The 19,416-nt window shown below is 40.0% G+C and overlaps 1 protein-coding gene and 1 non-coding gene across 2 annotated transcripts; both read right to left on the reverse strand.

The window, feature by feature from the left end:
- Positions 1-3,031: 3,031 nt before the first annotated feature.
- Positions 3,032-19,085, reverse strand: HSPA9 (heat shock protein family A (Hsp70) member 9). Its single transcript, XM_004008840.5, has 17 exons — positions 18,903-19,085; positions 17,505-17,563; positions 17,152-17,239; positions 15,960-16,141; positions 15,099-15,223; positions 14,494-14,567; positions 14,303-14,409; positions 13,550-13,712; positions 12,480-12,572; positions 9,818-10,027; positions 8,488-8,715; positions 7,552-7,656; positions 6,734-6,851; positions 5,978-6,072; positions 5,676-5,768; positions 5,324-5,464; positions 3,032-5,048 (listed from the first exon to the last, which is right to left on the reverse strand). The coding sequence occupies exons 1-17, from the start codon at positions 18,981-18,983 to the stop codon at positions 4,971-4,973; spliced, it is 2,040 nt and encodes a 679-aa protein (XP_004008889.1). The 5' UTR covers positions 18,984-19,085; the 3' UTR covers positions 3,032-4,970.
- LOC114115073 (small nucleolar RNA SNORD63) lies at positions 9,362-9,432 on the reverse strand. Its single transcript, XR_003589572.1, has one exon. It is a non-coding gene; the product is annotated as a small nucleolar RNA SNORD63 (small nucleolar RNA).
- Positions 19,086-19,416: the final 331 nt, after the last annotated feature.

Raw genomic sequence — 19,416 nt, forward strand, 5'->3', positions numbered from 1 at the left:
ACCCACAAGGTGGCTCTATCCATGCAATTCTCCAGGCCAGAGTACTGGAGTGGGTTGCCATGCTTTCCTCCAAGGGATCTTCCTGACTCAAGGATCGAGCCCTCCTCTCCTGGGTCTCCTGCATTGCAGGCTTGATTCTTTACCCACTCAGCCAGCTGGGAAGCCCCTTGAAGCATATTAAGCAAGTTAAAACGAATGTGTTCACAAAGACACCCAAGAAATTTCACTGGTCTCACCTTTGATTAATACTACAAAACTAACTCACCTTAAAAACCAGTTCTTTCTCATCAGAAATGTACTTCAGGTTAACTAGTTACTTGATATGAGGGGAAGTGTCTCACTGTAGAGGTATTCCATATAGAAAATGAAGAAAAAATAGCATAGTATACCTTTAATGAAATTAGAGAACTAGGTAATATAATGATCATCAGTGGCTGCTGACATCACAAAAGCGCCAACCAGAGTTGTATACTCTCTGATGAAAGTACATACCACTCAATCTTGTCAAAAAGCTTAGCCTGAATCAGATCCATAGGGGATGAAGAACATGTTGATGACATCACAGGAATGCAATCAGTGAAATGTAGGATGTCAGAGGTTGCAGGACAAATACATTGCAAAGTGGAGAAAAAAGAAGCAGGGAAACCTATAGTTCAGAAGAGACTTATGGGACGTATCAACCAACACAAGGTGTGGGCTTTACTGGCTCCTGACTCGTTAACAGTTGGAAAAGTTACGGAACTTCCCTGGTGGTCCAGTGGTTAAGACTGCTTCCACTGCAGGGGGCACAGGTTCAATCCCTTGTCAGAAAATTAAGATCTTGCATGCCCTGTGGTGCAGCCAAAAAAAAAGTTATGAAACTATTGGGAAAATTTGAACATTCACAGTTTTGCTATTAAGGGATTAATTTTTTGATGTGATCATGATATTGTTAATTTTATAGAATAATCCTTTTGGAGGTACATACTGAAATGTTAAAGTTATGATTTCTGGAATTTGCTTCAAAATAATCCAGGGGAAGATAGAAAATATTAAAAGCTCTAAGTTCCTGAACTGAACATTAAAAATTTGAAAAATAGAGTGTAAGAATTTGAGTGAAACAGCCAGTGTGGGCTGAATGGGGAAGGCTTCATGAAAGAGGGTAGATCAGGGATACCTAAGAAATGGAAAGGCAAGACAGGAGATGGCTAAAGGCAAGGGGGACATGGATCAAGGGCTATGGCTTGAATTCAGCAGTTAGACTAGTTAAGGTAGATTGATTTCCCATTTAGGAAAAATTTATGGTTTTTAACCCCTTTTTGGTCACAGATTCCTTCAAGAAATCATTCTTCGAGAAATCAAGAGCAGCTGACCATTTCCCCAGAAAAAAATAGTATTTGCAATCTTGCATTCTATATCAGTGGTTTCTGGGTCCCTGAAGTCACTCATGTGGACTCTCCATTTCCCAGCCATTGCCCCTAATATCTACCTTTTGGGTCAGGGGCTACAAGAACCTGTTTAGGAGCTTATGGTTTAAGTGGAACATTTCCTGTTTCCTGAGATCTCCTGTGAGTTGAAACTTGTAATTATTAAAGGTTGGTTCAGTTTTGCAGTATTCTCTCTAGTGTGAAAATTGAGTGTCCTAACCTAATGCAGCAGAAATGGGATTGATGGTGGTACATTGTAATTAGGTTTAACCATATGAGATTGGTACTTGACTGGTTTTGACCTACTTAAATGGCTGTTTCAGTGTTTCTTTCTATAACTGCTACATTGTCTGCTTCACTGATTGATTGAATAATATAGGTTGCTTTGTAGCTCCTGTATCCAGGGCTTTCACTCATTGCATTGTTCTTCTGATACCAGAGGAAAGTGAAGACGACGTAGCCTTACAAAACAGCCTTAGGGCTGGAGTATGGAGTCGCAGTGGTATCTGAAGTACTGAAGGGTGTTTGAAGCAGTTTATTTTCAAATTTTGTTTTCACGCCCAGTCTTCTCATGTACCATCTGCAAGAACTTTTTTTCTTTACTGCTCCTTCTTGCTACAGAATCTCTAGTATAAATGTTATGCTTAAAATTAAGCCACCCTTACAGATTATTTACTAACGGTAACTTAATGATGAAGAAATGTGGAACAAAGCACAGACGTTATATTGTTCTCCCTGGGAACTGAGGCACACTGATAAAGACAAAGTATTCCTACCGATAATGTGTACATGACTGAGCAGGAGGAATCACCAGGTGAATCCAAAGGGCTCTTCTGTAAAACAAATGGCCTATACCCTTCAAAACAAAATCAACATTGTGAAAAGACAAAAAGGCAAAGCACCTATTCATCAGTGCTAAATTTCCTGATTATCAGCTGTAGGGAGAATGTTTTGCTCTTAAGTGTGCTATGTAGGTTGCAATGTCATGATCTTCAGAAAACATGTAGAGAGCGAGCACTGTTAAAAAGTACAAATGTGGCAAAATGCTAACTGAATCCATGTGAATGCTGTTTTTGTGTTCATGACAGCATTCTTCTAGATTTCCTAATAGGTTTAATTAAAAGTTAAGAAAAAACTTGGGTAAATTTTTTTCAAGTCAGCAACAGAATTGTACTTAATACTTAGAAAGTATAAGGGGGTTTCAGATTTATTCTGGTCACTCTTAACTCCCCCTTTGCTGGCCTAGGAGTACCTCAGGCCACACTTTTAGTTCTATAAACATTATTAATTTCTCCTTGAATTCCTTTTCTAAATAAGACTTTCTAATCTTTCACCAATTAAATTTTAGTTTCTGGGTGTGGTTTGTTACCCCTAGAACTCTTGACAGATGGAGTATAATTTATATGTAAACTTTAAAAGTAAGGCTTTTCTCTCAAACGTAGAAAGCAAACCACCCACAAGTTTTGGACAGTGGGACAGATTGTTTTGACAAGATTTGAGTGCTTAAGTGACAGGCATTGTTCTAATGTTGGGAAGTAACAGTGAACAAGTTTCTGGCTTCTTGAAACTTGCAAAAAAAGGGTGGGCCTTAGTTCATTCACGCTGCCAGAATAAAATAGACTGTGTAGCTTATAAACAGAATTTATTTCTCAAAATTAAGGCTAGAAGTCAGAGATCAGGGTGCCAGCATGATCAGGTCAGGGCCCTCTGGGCATCTGGGACTTCTGGAACCTCTTTTATTAGGGTCCTATTCCCAATCAAGAGAATGATCTACCTCCCAGAGGCCCCAACCATGTAATACCACTACCTTAGCAGTTAGTATTTAAAAGCAGGGATTTGGAGGACCAAAAAAACTCACAGCAATGGAGTAAAGACAAATTAGGTGGTGGTAATTGCTGTGGGTAAGGACAGGAAATGACAGGGACTTGAAGGCTGCTATTTATGACAATTTCAAAGCCTTACTTTAAAAAGTGAGGGGAGGAGTCAATTGGAAATATAGGAGAAGACATTCTGAGCAAGGTCAAAGTATAGGAGAAGGGGTCCGACCACATGTGTTGTTCTGTTGTATAGCAGGGGTGCATTTTAAGTGGGGAAGACTACTTGGAATAATCCCAGTTTTCCTTTCAGGACCTTTAATGCATGTGTTGCCACAAGATGAAGACTGTATCTGAATTTAAATTTTTTTGCCTTTCAAGGCTGCTTGTGCTGTTAGCTTTACTAGTGGGTAACTGAACCACCATCATATATACGGCAGTTTGAGTTCATAAAGAAATACTGCACGTCCCCCAAGCTTCCCATTAAGTGTTCATGTGGCTGAAAACTTGAGCCTATTCTCATAGCAACCTCAAGAAGCTTGTAAAAGGGTGTTAAAGTCTCCTTAATTTTTAAAAAATAAATTAATTCCTAAAACTTGAGTTACAGATGTAGTCACCTTCCTGGATCTTAAGTTGGTAGAATGTGATATTTAGAACTACATTTTAAAAAGTAGGACATGACAACTTGCTGAGGGTAAAAAAGCAGAACTATAGAAATTACCTGGTTTCTGATGTATAAGCCACTGAAATCTCACCTTAGGACTGAATGTTTCATTATCGTGAGCCAAGTCTGAAGTTTTTATTTAGAGCAGAAAGCAGCCTGAAAAGTATGAGGCCTATTTTCATGTTAAAGATCTAACAGTCAACACTCCAAACCTCAGACGGGCTAGAGAGAAACTCCTGAATCAGACTCGTCTTTGCTCATAATGATTATCAGCCTTCTCAAGTTTTCAGTTTGTTAGAAATTGAAACTGGCTAGTGTTAGGAAATCCCATACAGGTCAGGGAACTGGGAAATGCAATTCATGTCATATATTTCTGAAGCTAAATTTCAGGTCCTCAGACAAAAAGATCAAGATGGTTTTCCTATTTATTTTTTTTTAAAAAGTCCAGAATGGATCAAAAAGAATAGTCATCAAGGACACAGGTGCCAGACGTAAGGCCAAAGGGTAGCTAGGAAAGTATGCCTTCAGAAAATTTGGGCGACTTGTGTTTTAAAAGCTGGATCTAACAAATAATTAGCTCAGTTTTCTGTTGATCTAGCTTTCCCTGCCCTTCCTCCCAACATGGCACAGCTGGCTTGCTTTGCAAGGCCTCAGTTGATGAATTCCACATACACACAGGCTGGTACAGCAGTACTCAGATCACTAGAAGGATCTCATCACCTTATGGTTTCATTCCAGACCCAACCGTCTTCACTGTGTGAGATTTCACCCCTTGAAAATATGGCTACTTCAACACAAAAACAATGTTACATCTTTAGAATGATCAATAAATCATCTTTCCAGCTTTACATGCACCTGAAATGAAAAAGAATGACAAGCTAGGGACAGAATACTGTGAATTTTGTACTGCTGGACTTGTCACTCATGAAATGATCATTAGCTAATGGTCACTAAATTTACATATTCAGGAAATTATATATAGAATACTGCAAAAACACAGTAGAAGACTGAAGTTTGCCCGTTTCAGCTCAGGAAATCCCTTCACTCCCAAGCATGTTGTCCTTTCAACTCCAAAGTTTACTGCTGTTACTGTTTCTCCTCCTTTTGATTGTCCTTTTGCTCCCCAGTGCCAGAGCTTCCAGAACCTTCTCGCTCTGATGCCATCTGTAAGAAAGCATTTGAGAGTCACTCGTTTAATGTTAAGGGTGACAGTTTGTTCTCTGATGAACTAAAACTGAAGGAGCTATATCCTACATGTTCCACTCTCCCAGTTTTAGTGATTTCTTCCCTTTGGGTTCACTACCTCTCCCTCCCAAAGTATTCAAGAAGACCAGGAAGTTTACTTCCAAGTCCAATACTCTTCAGTTCCATAACTGGCTGTGTAGCAATCATCAGTGAAAGTGATCAAGAGCAGTTACACTGAGTTAGGAGCAAAATACCTTTTTGTATGCCATTTCGAAAAGCTTCAACGATGCTTGCTGAAGGGAAGATGCCGCCTGCCTTATGTTTTCGCCCGTTTCACTGTCTTTCCGAGCAAGGAGCTCCCTCATTTTGGAGATCTCTTCTTTTAGCTTGTTGCACTTAAAACCAAAACAAAGCCAGACCCTCACTTTTTCTGGTTTTCTTAGCCCAGAACATATAGCAAAATATTTAGAGAAACACTTTTTTTTTTTTTAAGAGAGAGACACTTTCAAAAAGAAATTGCTGTCAAGATCCAGAGAAAAATGACTGTCACTGACATTAGTGACAATACACCCCAAACTTATTGAGCTGTTTTAGAAGAGGACTTACTTCATCAGCAGGCAGTTGGTCCTTGAATTCTTCCATCTTGGTCTCTGTGTCATGGATGATTCCTTCAGCCATATTAACTGCTTCAACTCGTTCCTAAGAGAAATTTTAAAACGCAGTATGAACGAAGACTTACCAATCAATCTGCTAATGGCTACACACAGTTAAAGAGTATAAACAGTTAAGAGGGAGAAATCACTGTGGTCTGACATGTCTTTAAGAGATTTTAGCTGGATTCTATGACAAGTTTTATATGAGAATAAGTAAGAAAGGCACTTCACGTAAGTTATGAGTGAAGTAATCACCTTCTTTCGCCGGTCTTCCTCAGCATACTTCTCTGCATTTTTAACCATATTTTCAATATCATCTTTGCTTAATCCACCAGAAGACTGAATCACAACTATAATGAAAAGAAGGAAATGCATTATTTCCCAGGAAAATGATATGCTTCATATGCTTTTTTCTCTACTGTATTAAGAAAAAGAATCCTCCTGTTCAGAGTAGCTAATATTGATATGAATTACGGAGAAGAGGAATAGCCTACTGGCCTATAATAAGCAGAGGGAAACCAATGGCCTAATATACAAAGATCAACTAACTGCCCTACCTACCAAAAACTTAAGCAATCCAGAGGCTCAGTGCTTGTTTGTTTTGGGAAATAAATACCATACCTGATAACGAGACACTGATAACTAAAGAGAATGAGGGCAAGAACTCACCATCCTCCCCTGAGGCTGAGGGGGAAGATATACACGAAAAGTCTAGAGTGTAGTTCCTAACAGAGAGGAACTTCAAAGTCTCTTACCTCAGTGACTAGTTATTTTAGTCACTAAGTCGAGTCTGACTTTTGTGATTCCATGGACTGTAGCCCACCAGGCTCTTCTGTCCATGGGATTTCCCAGGCAAGCACACTGGACTGGGTTGCCATTTCCTTCTCCAGGGGATCTTCCTGACCCAGGGATCAAACCCACATCTCCTGCATTGCAGACGGATTCTTTACCACTGAGCCACTAGGGAAGCCCTTACCTCACTCTTACAATCTAATAAATAAGAGAACTTACTCTGCTGCTCGCGTCCTGTACCCTTATCTTTGGCAGAAACATGTACAATCCCATTGGCATCAATGTCAAATGTAACTTCAATCTGAGGGACTCCACGAGGGGCTGGGGGAATTCCAATCTAGAATAAATGAATACCAGAGTAAGCTCCTTTCACCAACAGGCCCAGTGCTCTGTCTCCAAAACCTATATAATCTTCTGGGGAATAAGTTACCTGTTTTCTGGGAGAAACAAGTGAAAATTACACTTTAAATGTACAAAAACAGGAGTTTGTACGTTAGGGTAGTATTTTCATTGCTGCCTGAAATAAACAAGACTCATACCAGTGAAGGCTGGCTGCAGCAAGTAACTGTAATGGCTTTATGTACCTAAGAATACACAGTGAGAGCAAAGTTCTCTGTTGCTCATGTCAGTAAGAAACAATAAGCAATGCTGACTAGAAGCTAGTAGCAAGTGATTTCCCTAGCAGTTCACTGGTTAAGACTCTGCTTCCACTGCAGGGGACACAGGCTAAATCCCTGGTCAGAGAACTAAGATCCCACAGGCCATGCAGTGTGGCCAAAAAACCAGCAACAGTATCAAATGTCTTTAAAAGTAGTAATGAGAAATTTCTTCTAATCACTGTTTATGAACATTTCCCTGAAGCTTATAAACTTCTTGACTTAGTTCCCAGGCACAAGAAGCAAGGCAAGGCTTTCAAGTAAAAACTGAAGCTCTGGTTATCTGGCTGCAGCATTCACTTGAATACTACGCAAAAATAGTGTAACTTTATCATAAAAAGAATGATCATGAGCATGAAATTCAGGATTCCTAATACCTACCAAAGTAAACTGTCCAAGAAGTTTGTTGTCTCCAGCCATCTCTCTCTCACCCTGACACACTTTAATCTCCACTTGAGTCTGTCCATCAGCAGCTGTAGAAAACACCTAGGGAAAAGAAGGAAACTTGCTGGGTTGGCAGCCTGATTACAAACTGCTAACCAAAGGAAGAAATCCATATCCCGGCACTGGAAGAATCCTAATGTACACTATGTTCAGAACAAAGGCCCATGTCTTTACAGAGAACAGGAGTAGGATTAGCACAGCAGAAGGGCATACAATAGCTATTGTTTCAGCTAAGCAAACGCATTGTACAAAGATGCAGCACTAGCACATAAGGCCTCGAGAGAAGGAGCTATAAAAAGTGAGATGTTGAAACATGCTCATCCAGAGAAATGGGTCAGAGAAAGGACATTTATGTTCACAGTCACAGGAAATCATCACTTCTCTTCAGAATGATGTGGCAATATATCACTACAAGCATAGCAACAGTCATAGTTCTTTCATAAAGACATCAAAACTCAGAAAGTTAGAAAGTAATTCTAAATCTAAGACCCACTGTCCAAATAACCCTTGGCTTGGTATCTCAGAACTATCATTTACTGGGAAGAGAAGCGCACTCCCCTAAACATTTTCTTTACTGCCTCTGAGAATAAAGTAGGAATTTTCAAATAATGAGGCTCCTTCTGGCACATTATTGTCCTGTGAAGGAAGACACTTCATGACTTCCCTAAAATCACCACCACTCCTTACAGGTAAAGAGAACTTCTCCAGGAATATAAGAGAATAAATGACAAGATTCTTACCACCCACCCACATTCAACTAGTGTGAACTGCAAAACAAAAAAGTGTTCTAGAAAGAGCTCACAGAAGTGGCTCTAATCACATCCCCCACAGAATCCAGCATATATGAGAAAGTAAGGAGGGGGTGGCTTGTACCTGGCTCTTCTTGGTTGGAATAGTGGTGTTCCTGTTAATAAGCTTGGTGAAGACACCTCCCAGGGTCTCAATACCCAGAGACAGGGGAGTGACGTCCAGCAGCAGCACATCTGTTACATCACCAGCCAGCACACCTCCCTGAATGGCAGCCCCTATGGCCACAGCCTCGTCAGGGTTGACAGCTTTACTTGGGGCTCGGCCGAAGAGATCCTGCACAGTCTGCTGAACCTGAGTGCCAAGAAAAAAGAACCTTGTCACTGCTACTCAGGGCAGTTGCCTGAGAATGAGTGAAGCGCATGTATCCACAAACCCCACCAGATCCGGGAGAGGTTGCTTCAGATCTAAGAATGTTTACTCAAATCATCATTTTGCAGTTGAGTTCTTATTAGTTAAGTGTATTATCTGGTAACACATACTTTACTCAGAATATCTCACTTATAGCCTTTTAAAATTTGGAAACAATTTGCCTAAATTTTGTCATCTAATTTCCCAAGCAACACACTAGGAATAGAAGCTGGAAGGCAAGGGGACTTAAATCGATATTGTCCAAGTCCTCTTATATGTATCAACTAAAACTCAGCATAAAAGCAGCAGTAGTAATTCAGTAATTCAATACCGGTGCTGATGTGAGGTATGTTTTTTACTAATGCTAGGAAAAAGTTCTATTTGAACATAACATCTGAGAATAAGGATATAACATCTGAGGTAACTTGTTAATAAAGATATCCGCCTGATTCAAAGCCTCTCTTTTTCACCCTCAGTTTATTGTTTGCATTATTTTCTTAAGCATAAGTACTAAAAAGAAAAAATTATGAAAATCAAAGCCCAAGATCATTCTATTGAAGCTATAAAGAATTATACCTTCAACATGTTCTGTGCTCAGTCATTAGTTTTCCACACACCTGTCTTATCAGAATGATGGGTTGATACAATGCACCATTGCACAAATCTCTGTTGAAGATGGTATTAGAAACGCAAACACTATACTGCAAAACACATATCCAAAACTGCCTATAGAGGCCAGGTAGTTAACCTGTATGTTAAGGTGTCTTGGACCTCATACTGTTTCATTCTGAAAAATTCTATAAAACTGAAGTTCAGGGTCCTCCTTGCTAGTACTCCAAAGACATTCCCCCACTTCTAAATACTCTTTAAGACTAGAACTCTAGCGAGTACACAAATTCATACCCCTTTCAGGCCAAGGTGGTAGAAAGGTCACGTACACATGTCCCTACACAACATAAGCCATATGGTGTGCATATGCTGTGTCCTAAGAAATCATATGTTGGCCCTCTCTGCTCTCCATGCCAATAATTCCATGGGTACTTACCTTGGGCATCCTAGTCATGCCACCAACCAGAATCACTTCTCCTATGTCACTCTTGCTGACTTCTGCATCTTGCATGGCTTTTTGGCATGGGGCAATGGTCCTTCTGATTAGATCAGTAACAATCCCTTCAAACTGAGCCCGGGTCAGCTTCATATTCAAATGCTTGGGTCCAGAAGCATCCATTGTAAGGTATGGCAAATTGATGTCAGTCTGCAAGGGAAGCAGGAAGACCAGTTGTGAAGTCTCTATTACTTCAATTAAAGACTACACACTAGAAAATATTTCAAAAATCACAGGGTGGATCAGACACACTTTAAACGAACAGCTACCAAAGACAGACTCTTAAAAGATTTAACCTCTTATCTTCTCAGAAGTAACACTACAAACCTACTAATGATAATGAAGGATGGAATAGAGAAGCAGGAAAAAAAAAACCCATTCAGAAGGTGAAGAATTGTCCTGCCATTAAAACATGCATTAAGAAATCACACTACTTTGTTTTTACCAAGTTTAAAAAAAAAATTCAGTGTACTTTAAGAAAAAAGTCATATGTATGCTCTGAACCAAATAATCTGCCACCAAACCAGGGCTTTACAAGTCTAAGACGGTTAAAAAAGCTACAACAAAAATGCCTAAAGGACTGACTACTGCTATGATAGTCACAGAGAGCAGCAAACACTGCTACAGTCACACCGTGTAACATATAGTATCAGTAAATGTAAAATCCTAATAAGGCATGGATTAAGAATATTTAGACTAACAAAACTCACTATTAAACATGCAGAAAGAGGTGTCTCAGGGTGAACTCCCAGAAGAGAGTTAAATTTATGCTGCACCTCCAACTTCACATCAAAGCAAGGCCAAAAAGCAATAAAGACTGAGGGGGGCAAATCCTTAACCACTTTTCTTCAGTAGAGTACCCTGGACAGTTAAAGGCTTAGTAAGAATTAACAAACCTTCTGTAAAAACAGTGATACTGGATACAGTTTTAAGAACTTCAATAACAATTTCCTCTTTGCACAATGTTAAACCGAATCAGAAAAAAAATCATCTAAGTTAATGCAATCCAACAGAACTTTCTGTGGCAATGGAAATGCTACCTGTGCTTCTCAATCCAGCAGCCACTAGTCACACATGGCTGAAAAGCTGACATTCACCTAGTGCAACTGAGAAATGGAATTCTTAAAAATTCTATTTTGGGACTTCCTGGCCCAAGTCCTTTCCTCTCTCACCACCTGGTGTAGTTTTAACAGCCCCCTACATTTTTTCACACCCACTCAGGCTGCCACAGCTTCCCCGCATTTTCCACTCCACCTCAGGGTGCTTTTCCCAAACCTGACCATGTCACTGCCCCATCTCAAAATTTTTCAGTGATTTGTAGTCATTATCTGAGGAAAGACACCAAATCCTCCAATCTGTAAAGCCTCTAGACTTATCTTCTATGCTCCTCCTGCCCCTCTAGTCTGTACTTCAGCCACATTGACCCTTTCTAAGGTCTTACCCCACCACCTCATACTTATCTGGCACTTTATGTTTTCCTGATCAACTCACCTTGCAGGAGCTCTAATTATGTCAAATATCTGTCAAGTTCCTCTATTATTAGTCTAAGTTTGCCTTTTTTGGAAAATATAATTAACATATACTTTTACAGTACCACTTGCTACTTATTACACATTGTCCTAAGCATGTTATACCTATTAATTTACAAATCCTCACAACTCTAAGGGGAAATGGAGTGCTAATTATCCTCATTTTATTGACAAGAAAACAAACATTAGTAATTCATCCGAAGTCATATAGCAAATAATGAAATAGAAACTTAATCTCCACCAGTCTATCTACAGAGTAACTGTTAACCTCTACATTACTTCTGACATTTATTGATATAATGTTTAATTAATGTCAACCTTTCCCTGGTGGCTCAGATGGTAAAGTGTTTGCCCACGGAGGCAAACTTGCACAGGTACATATTCCCCAGCTACGTTTCATTAACTCACTGTCTAGACTGGTGATCCAAATAAAGACAATTAGAGACTTACATAAAAAGGTGTCTGAAATAAAAACAGAAGTAGCTCTGAGAGTCTCCTGGTATTTCCAGGTTAGTAATTCTAATTTTGCACACTGTTCAGTCTAGATTTTTCCCAGGTGGTACAGGTGGTAAAGAATCCACCTGCCAATGCAGGAGACATAAGAGACTTGGGTTTGATTCCTGGGTTAGGAAGATCCCCTGGAGGAGGAAATGGTGACCCACTCCAATATTCTTGCATGGACAATCTTGTGGACATAGAAGCCTGGCGGGCTATGGCCCATAGGGTCACAAAAAGTCCGAGAAGTTGGATAAGACTGAAGTGACTTAGCATAATGGTGCAGTCTAGATTTTAAAAATACTATCTTTAACACAAATAAGTATATTCAATGTCATTCAGCTCTCAATTAAACCATTATTTGGCTCCTGTAACATAACCTGATTTGGTGCGTAACAAATTTCAGCTTACCCATTAAAAACACAATGATTCTGTTAATGGAAAAGTTTTTCTACCACCAACCAGAAAATGGTTAAAAAAAAAAAATCTCACCAATATTATGCCAATTAAATATGCTATTCAAGTAAACTCCAGCTGAAAAGATCCATCAAGGGTGCTGGAATTTGTCCATGTCTCACCTGCACAGATGAAGAGAGTTCACACTTGGCCTTCTCAGCAGCTTCCCGAACTCTCTGAAGCGCCATGTTGTCTTTGGTCAAATCAACCCCCGTCTAACAAAGACATAATATAACTAGTGTAAATGAGAAAATGAATACTACTTACATTGCAGTGGTAAGGTGTAGACAAGACAAAATAAAGCCATACCTTTATAAACAAGCAAAAATTAATTATTGCCTTTAAAAACCTACAGGAAAAAGACCTAATCTGAAAAAGATATATTATGTCTGGAGTTAAAGGGATGAACTGTTCTCACTTCTTTCCAGCTGTAGGATTCTAGTTCAAAAAAGGAATTCTCAAAATTCTTTTCCCAATACAGTTATTCTCCCACTTTTCCAAAACTTGCTTTAAACCACACCTCACTTTTATAAAAGATCTATATTAACACCTGTTTTTGCCAACCAAATGAAATCTGAAAAGGATTTTCACATTTACAAAAAAGGCAAAAATGACAACTAATATTTGGCATTGGCTTTGCAGCAAGCCATTATAGAGGCAGTGTGCACCCCAAGCTCCTTGCCCAGCAACTGCACTTATCTGAGCATCAAGCCACCATAGCTTTGAACTATCTGGGAGCATATGAACATTTTGTTTCGTGCATCCGTTAGTAAAATGTGCCCTAAGGTAATTGCCTCTTTGCTTCACAACATTTCAGCTTATCATAGGTCTCAAAGGAAGACATTTTCAGATAGTGGAGGGAACCTACATAGTTGTCCAGCAGTATCTGTGAAGATTGGTTCTAGCACTTCTCTTCAAAAATGTGGATACCCCAATCCAAAGACATTCAGGTTTCCTATATAAAATGCCACAGTACTATTATACACCACGTACTATACCCTGTTCATTGTTGTCTGTTCACAATTTGAAGTTATAATAACCAGGACAGTTCAGAGCACCCATGAAACTGAAATGCAATTTCAGTGGACTATGCAACAGTCTATTAATGGGAGGAAAAATCATAAAGCAAACCGCAGTCCAAAGAAATTCTCAATATTTTAATGTCTACATATTAACCACACTGGTAACTAACCTCTCTCTTGAACTCCTTCACAATGTGACGCAGCAAGGCCTGGTCAAAGTCTTCACCACCTAAGAAAGTGTCTCCATTGGTGGATTTCACCTCAAATACTCCTTTCTGAATTTCCAGTATGGAAATATCAAAAGTTCCACCACCTAAATCATATACAGCAATGCTAGAAAGAAAAAAGAAGGCCTTCAAGAACAAAATTCATCACAGGTAGAGTTCAGTCACCAAACTAACATAAATCTGGTTATTTACCCCCACCCAGGTATAATTATGAAAGTTGATGACTGTCTAAGCATCATATGTCTTAACATATGGTCCTTAACAGCAACATGTAAAACACATAAGAGTTAAAATGAAATGCTAAACTTCTGGATGAATACTTGCCAACAGGCATACCAAGGGAGTAAAATAACCATGAAAGTGAAAGTGAAGTCGCTCGGTCGTGTATGACTCTTTGCAACCCCATGGACTGTAGCCTACCAGGCTCCTCCCTCCATGGGATTCTCCAGACAAGAGTACTGGAGTGGGTTGCCAAATAACCATAGCCAGTACTTTTAAAAAGAAAAGAAAGAAAAGAGAAAAAGTAATCAAAGGAATAGTCCTGAAATGAATGAAAAACACAGACCATAGAAACCTGGGGAAAAGGTCAAGGCAGTACATTTTTAGTCTAAGGCGCAACACTGAATCAAGATGACGATTGAGGATAGATTTCAAGATTCCACGAACTTAGTCTCACACATCTAAGTACAAACTTACATTTTGTCTTCTGATTTGTCCAGACCGTAAGCCAGAGCAGCGGCTGTGGGTTCATTAATTACCCGAAGCACATTTAGTCCAGATATCTGGCCAGCATCCTTAGTGGCCTATAGAAAAAGAAAAAAAGCATTTTTCACCCTTGTGTCCCAAGTACCATTTATTTCGTGACTAAAAATGCTAATTGAACTCACCTGTCTCTGAGAGTCATTGAAATAAGCTGGGACTGTGATCACAGCATTTTTTGCTGTATGCCCCAAGTAATTTTCTGGAAAAGAAATCAGTGAAAATCAACCATGAGAATCCTATCAGATAAAATAAGCTACAATTAATAATGTAGCCTGACAACCCATGTCATCCTCTTCACAAACAGTACCCATTAGTTTTTTAGCATATGACCTAACATGTAGCGATCTTATTGAAAAACACTCCGATTTAAAACACAAGATCTCACTTTTAACACATTAGTGAAGGCTCACCAACTACAATGACCTAGACTTAAAAGAGCCACTGTTTCTCTAACAGGAAGTTATAAGTTTTACCTAACAGACAGAAAAACTTAACATGTAGTCTTTTGGTTTCCCTTCTGGGAAAAAGAAACATGCAAACCACCATTAGGAAAACTTGGAAGAGAAATTCAATTTGTATAGAAAGAGTAATGAAGTTTTGCCTTTTCTAGGTATTCTGTGCAAAAGCCACTGCAAACTTATTCAAAGGTCAATGAGATACGGAAGCCAGTGATCTCAGAGTAATCATGCAGTTTTCTGAATTTTCCCAGATATGAACTAAGCTTTCTCACCTGCAGTCTCTTTCATCTTCATCAACACAAATGCTCCAATCTGACTTGGGGAATAGAGTTTTCCATGGGCTTCAACCCAGGCATCGCCATTAGAGGCACGGACAATTTTAAAAGGAACATTTTTACTGAAAGACACAATATTTGAGAAAACATGCCAGCACAATCTACCATGAAGTTACCATACACCGTTAAAGCCCATCTTCCACCCCAGAAGATCCATGCCAACAAATGAGAACTTCAGGAATTCACTTAATGAAATCCTTTAGAAAGTAATTATTAACATGTAAAAACATCCTGATGAAACCTGAACATTCTTCTCACCAAAAATTTATGCAGCTGCTTTGGATAACACAGAGATACCATACGACCCGGAAACTTCATTACTAGATGTCTACCCAGGAGAAATGAAAACGTACCTCCACACACAAACCTACAAATGTTTATGGTAGCATTACTCATTAACAGCCAAAAAGTGGGAACAACCGAAATGTTATCAACAAATAAACATTAAATTATGTGTGGATGTGTGCAATGCAGTATTATTTGGCCATAAAAACAAAATACTGATAACATGTGACAGCAAGGATAAACCTGGAAAACATATCGAACTATCTGATCAGCACAAGATGGAGCCTATGTCATTATCTGTCTCGTGTTTAACACCAATTTACATGGTCCAGATATGACTAGCCAAATCTTCATATATCATGTCACACATAGCAAAGTCCTAATCTATGAAGGCAGAATTGAATATTTTGAAGAAGACACCCTCTGCGCAGGGGCAGGGCCTGTCCCCAGGGATCCTGCTAGGAAGACTGTTCTATACAGCCTTTGCAAATAAATAGTCTTACTATTACTCACATGTCTTTCTGAACTTCTGGGTCATCATATCGCCGACCAATAAGACGCTTGGTAGCATAGAATGTGTTGTTTGGGTTGGTGACAGCCTGCCGCTTGGCCGGCATGCCAACAAGTCGCTCACCATCTGCTGTAAAGGCTACAACTGAAGGGGTGGTTCTGGCACCTTCAGCGTTCTCTAGCACCTAAAACTCCCAAAGTAGGAGAGACAGTAAGACTCCAGTCACCACCAGTGTCTTTGTATCAATTATTTGAGACACAAAGCAAACATTAAACAATAGTACTAGTGAGGATATTCTTCTGCCCCTGTAAATACTGATATAGTAAGCAACTACTCTTTGAGATTGAAACAATTTTCAACTAAGAACATCCAAAAAAACAGGAATATATAAATCAGATCTTTCTTACTGTCATCATACCATTAAATGTACTTTTGTTTTGGTGATGGCTAAAAATTTCAGGCATTAAAAAAAATTTGCAGATTCCCCTGGTGGTCCCCTGGTTAAGAATCCACCTGCCAATGCAGAGGATACAAGCTGGATCCCTGGTCTGGGCAGATTCCACGTGGTGTGGGGCAACTAAGCCCGTGTGCCACAACTACTGATGGCTGAGCACCCTAGAGATCCTGGTCCACAATAAGAGAAGCCATTGCAACAAGACAGTAGCCCCCACTGGCGGCCAACTAGAAAAAGCCTGCAGGTAGCAACGAAGACCCACCGCAATAAAGAAAAAAATTTTTTAATCACCAAAAAGGAATTAAAAGATCCAGGTGCTTCAAATACTACTGAGGAGAACCAAGTGGGAATAAAGATTTTAAGAACAGAATAGGTAGGATTCAGGAGGAAGAGCCTCTACCACAGCAGGAAATAAAGAACATTATTTACTTATGACCCAGCCTTTGCATTATTTGGAGCTCCACTTGCTTCTAGACTGTTTCTGCACCTTTAACTTTTGTTTAACTGACTTATAAAAAGGTAAAATTTTATTATTTCTGTACTAGGACACACCTAAATCCTGGGAAGTTAAATCCATTTGATTATTACCAGCATAAATTAAGCACAAAGATGCACCTCAAGAGAGTCTTAAGAATTTAAATGCAACCTTTAAAATGTCCCTTATCTAAGCCAAAGGACACAGAATTCTGAATTGTCTACTAGCTACCACTACATGGTCCAGAGCCTCCAATTATGCTCACCTTTGCTTGTTTACCTTCCATAACTGCTACACAGGAGTTGGTAGTACCCAAATCAATACCAACAACTGCTCCCTTGATTGCTTCTGATCTGTAAGACATTTAAAACAATGCTACGGTCAGTTAACAGTGGTCTCCAAAATGGTGGTAAAAAAGACATATTTTACAATATGAAGGTAAACCTTGAAGAAGGTTTGCTAGAAAACAATTATTTGCTAGTGTGGTGAAATAAACACTCTATTAATAAATATAACAGTGGTTTTTTTCCTGAACAAAATAATCATAAATTTAGAGACCATTAGTCTGGGACTTAATAGTTATCATCTTACTATTAAAGAAAATGAAATTATACTTACGCATAGTCCCGCCTTGAAACAATTCTAAAAGCCTCATGACTAAGGCCATTCCAGCCATCCTTAAAAAAAAAAAATTGCATCAGCCATCAGCTACACATGAAAACTTGGGCTTGTTTTAACTATTCTTCTGAAGAATATGTGAACGTTTGAGATTTTCATTCTGAGTGGCTACCATGCATAAAGTTCTTCGAAATTGTAAAATATTTTATATATAACAGGCATAACGGTACTGACACAGCAATCAAGTCCAATAAAGTATAAATTTTCCAAATAAGTCAAACAAACAAGTACATGTAAAACTGTCCTGAATTACATTAACAAAAGGTTTCTCAATTTCAGCATTATTGATTTTGAACAAAACTTTTGTTGGGAGCTGGGCTGTTCACTGCAGGATGTTCAGCAACAATTTGGACCTTTACAACTAGAACCTAGTAGTAGCATGGTTACCCAGACTGTAACAACCAAAGTCTTTTTCAAACACTGCCAAACATCCCCTGGAGAAGCAAAAATACATTACAAAATAACTACTCAATTTCACTGTCACAGCAGTGTCCACTTAAGATCCACACATGTGTGTGTTGCAAATATAGATTTAACTTAATCTGAGTCATTTCCCCTGATGTTGCCAAGCTAATGCTTTAAGGGGAATAGAATTAGCCACCTTCTTAAGTCAGTTTGGGGTGGGGGCGGAATGTGGAGTAGGGGGGGAAAAAATGTCAGGACTGGCCTCTGATCAGGATCAAAGACCTCTGTTACATTCTCACCTCAGGCTATTGCAAGTTGTCCTTTACTCAACCTGAGCGCAAAGAAACACAATTACAAAAGATGTGTTTCTACTCTTACACGATAATGAGCAATCACTCCATGCCCTTTTCCTGATTTGCTTATTTTTTTTCTGAAATAACGGAGATGAAGATTCTGGGAAAACCACTATTACATGTTCGCAAACGAGAAAATCAGAGCTTGACTTTTAATTTATTGCTCGGATGCTCTTTCTTCCTTCGTCATATCATAGTAACGGGGTCCTTGCACACTCCGGATTTTAGAAGACTCCTTCTACCCGTAAGCGAAAATAAAAACTATAATAGCTATTCCTTCCCTATAGACTACGACCTCAAGGCCCAAACTGCGTAATCCGTATCAAAAAGCCTATCAGAACGACTACCAGCTACTTGGTGAAATATAACAGTGAAATTAAACTCTACGCTCCCAAGGAGTGTGACTCAGCAAAGAGAGAAAGGCAAAACCCTGAATTAATCCTTGAATCAGCAACACTGAATACTGTATTTTCCATCGCTCCTCTTTCCCGGAGGATTCTGACCCCGAAGGCCGCGCGCGGCCTGCCGCACTGAGTCCCAAGACCGTGAGCCCCTCAGGGAGGGCCCGGCAGTCCCTTACTTGGTGGCGGGCGGCTGTGGGGCCCCGGGAGGCTGCGGTGCCGACGAGACGGGATACTGCGGCTCGGCTGGCGCTTATCATGGCTGCTAGACGGTGGAAGTACGAGACAGCAAAGAGACGCTCGGACGGTCGAGGGTAGCGCGGCGCAGAGGTGCTAGCGATTCTGGAAACCTCCTACCACGTGGGGTGAGGGGCGGGGGTTGACCGCTGAGGCCTGGAAGCCCGCTCATCGTCTGAGGCGCCGCCCGTGCTGCCTGATCAGAGAATACCTGGTATGCCGCGCCCAGAGGCAGGGCCTATGGCTAATACGCTTCGAAGCCTGATAGTTGGGAACAATATGTCCTTCTGCGCCTGCTGCAGAAGGTCAGGGCTCCATGAGAGACGGGAGGTCTAAGAGCGGTATAAGGCAGAACTGTGGACAACCCCGGTCCTTGGAAGCAGGAAGGACTCAAGGTCACACGGGATAAACTGCGAACAGATTACAGCCTCCTTGCGTCAGTTACGCGAGAGGAGG

This window comes from Ovis aries, chromosome 5 (genome assembly GCF_016772045.2).
Source record: "Ovis aries strain OAR_USU_Benz2616 breed Rambouillet chromosome 5, ARS-UI_Ramb_v3.0, whole genome shotgun sequence".
NCBI classification, from domain to species: Eukaryota; Metazoa; Chordata; class Mammalia; order Artiodactyla; family Bovidae; genus Ovis; species Ovis aries.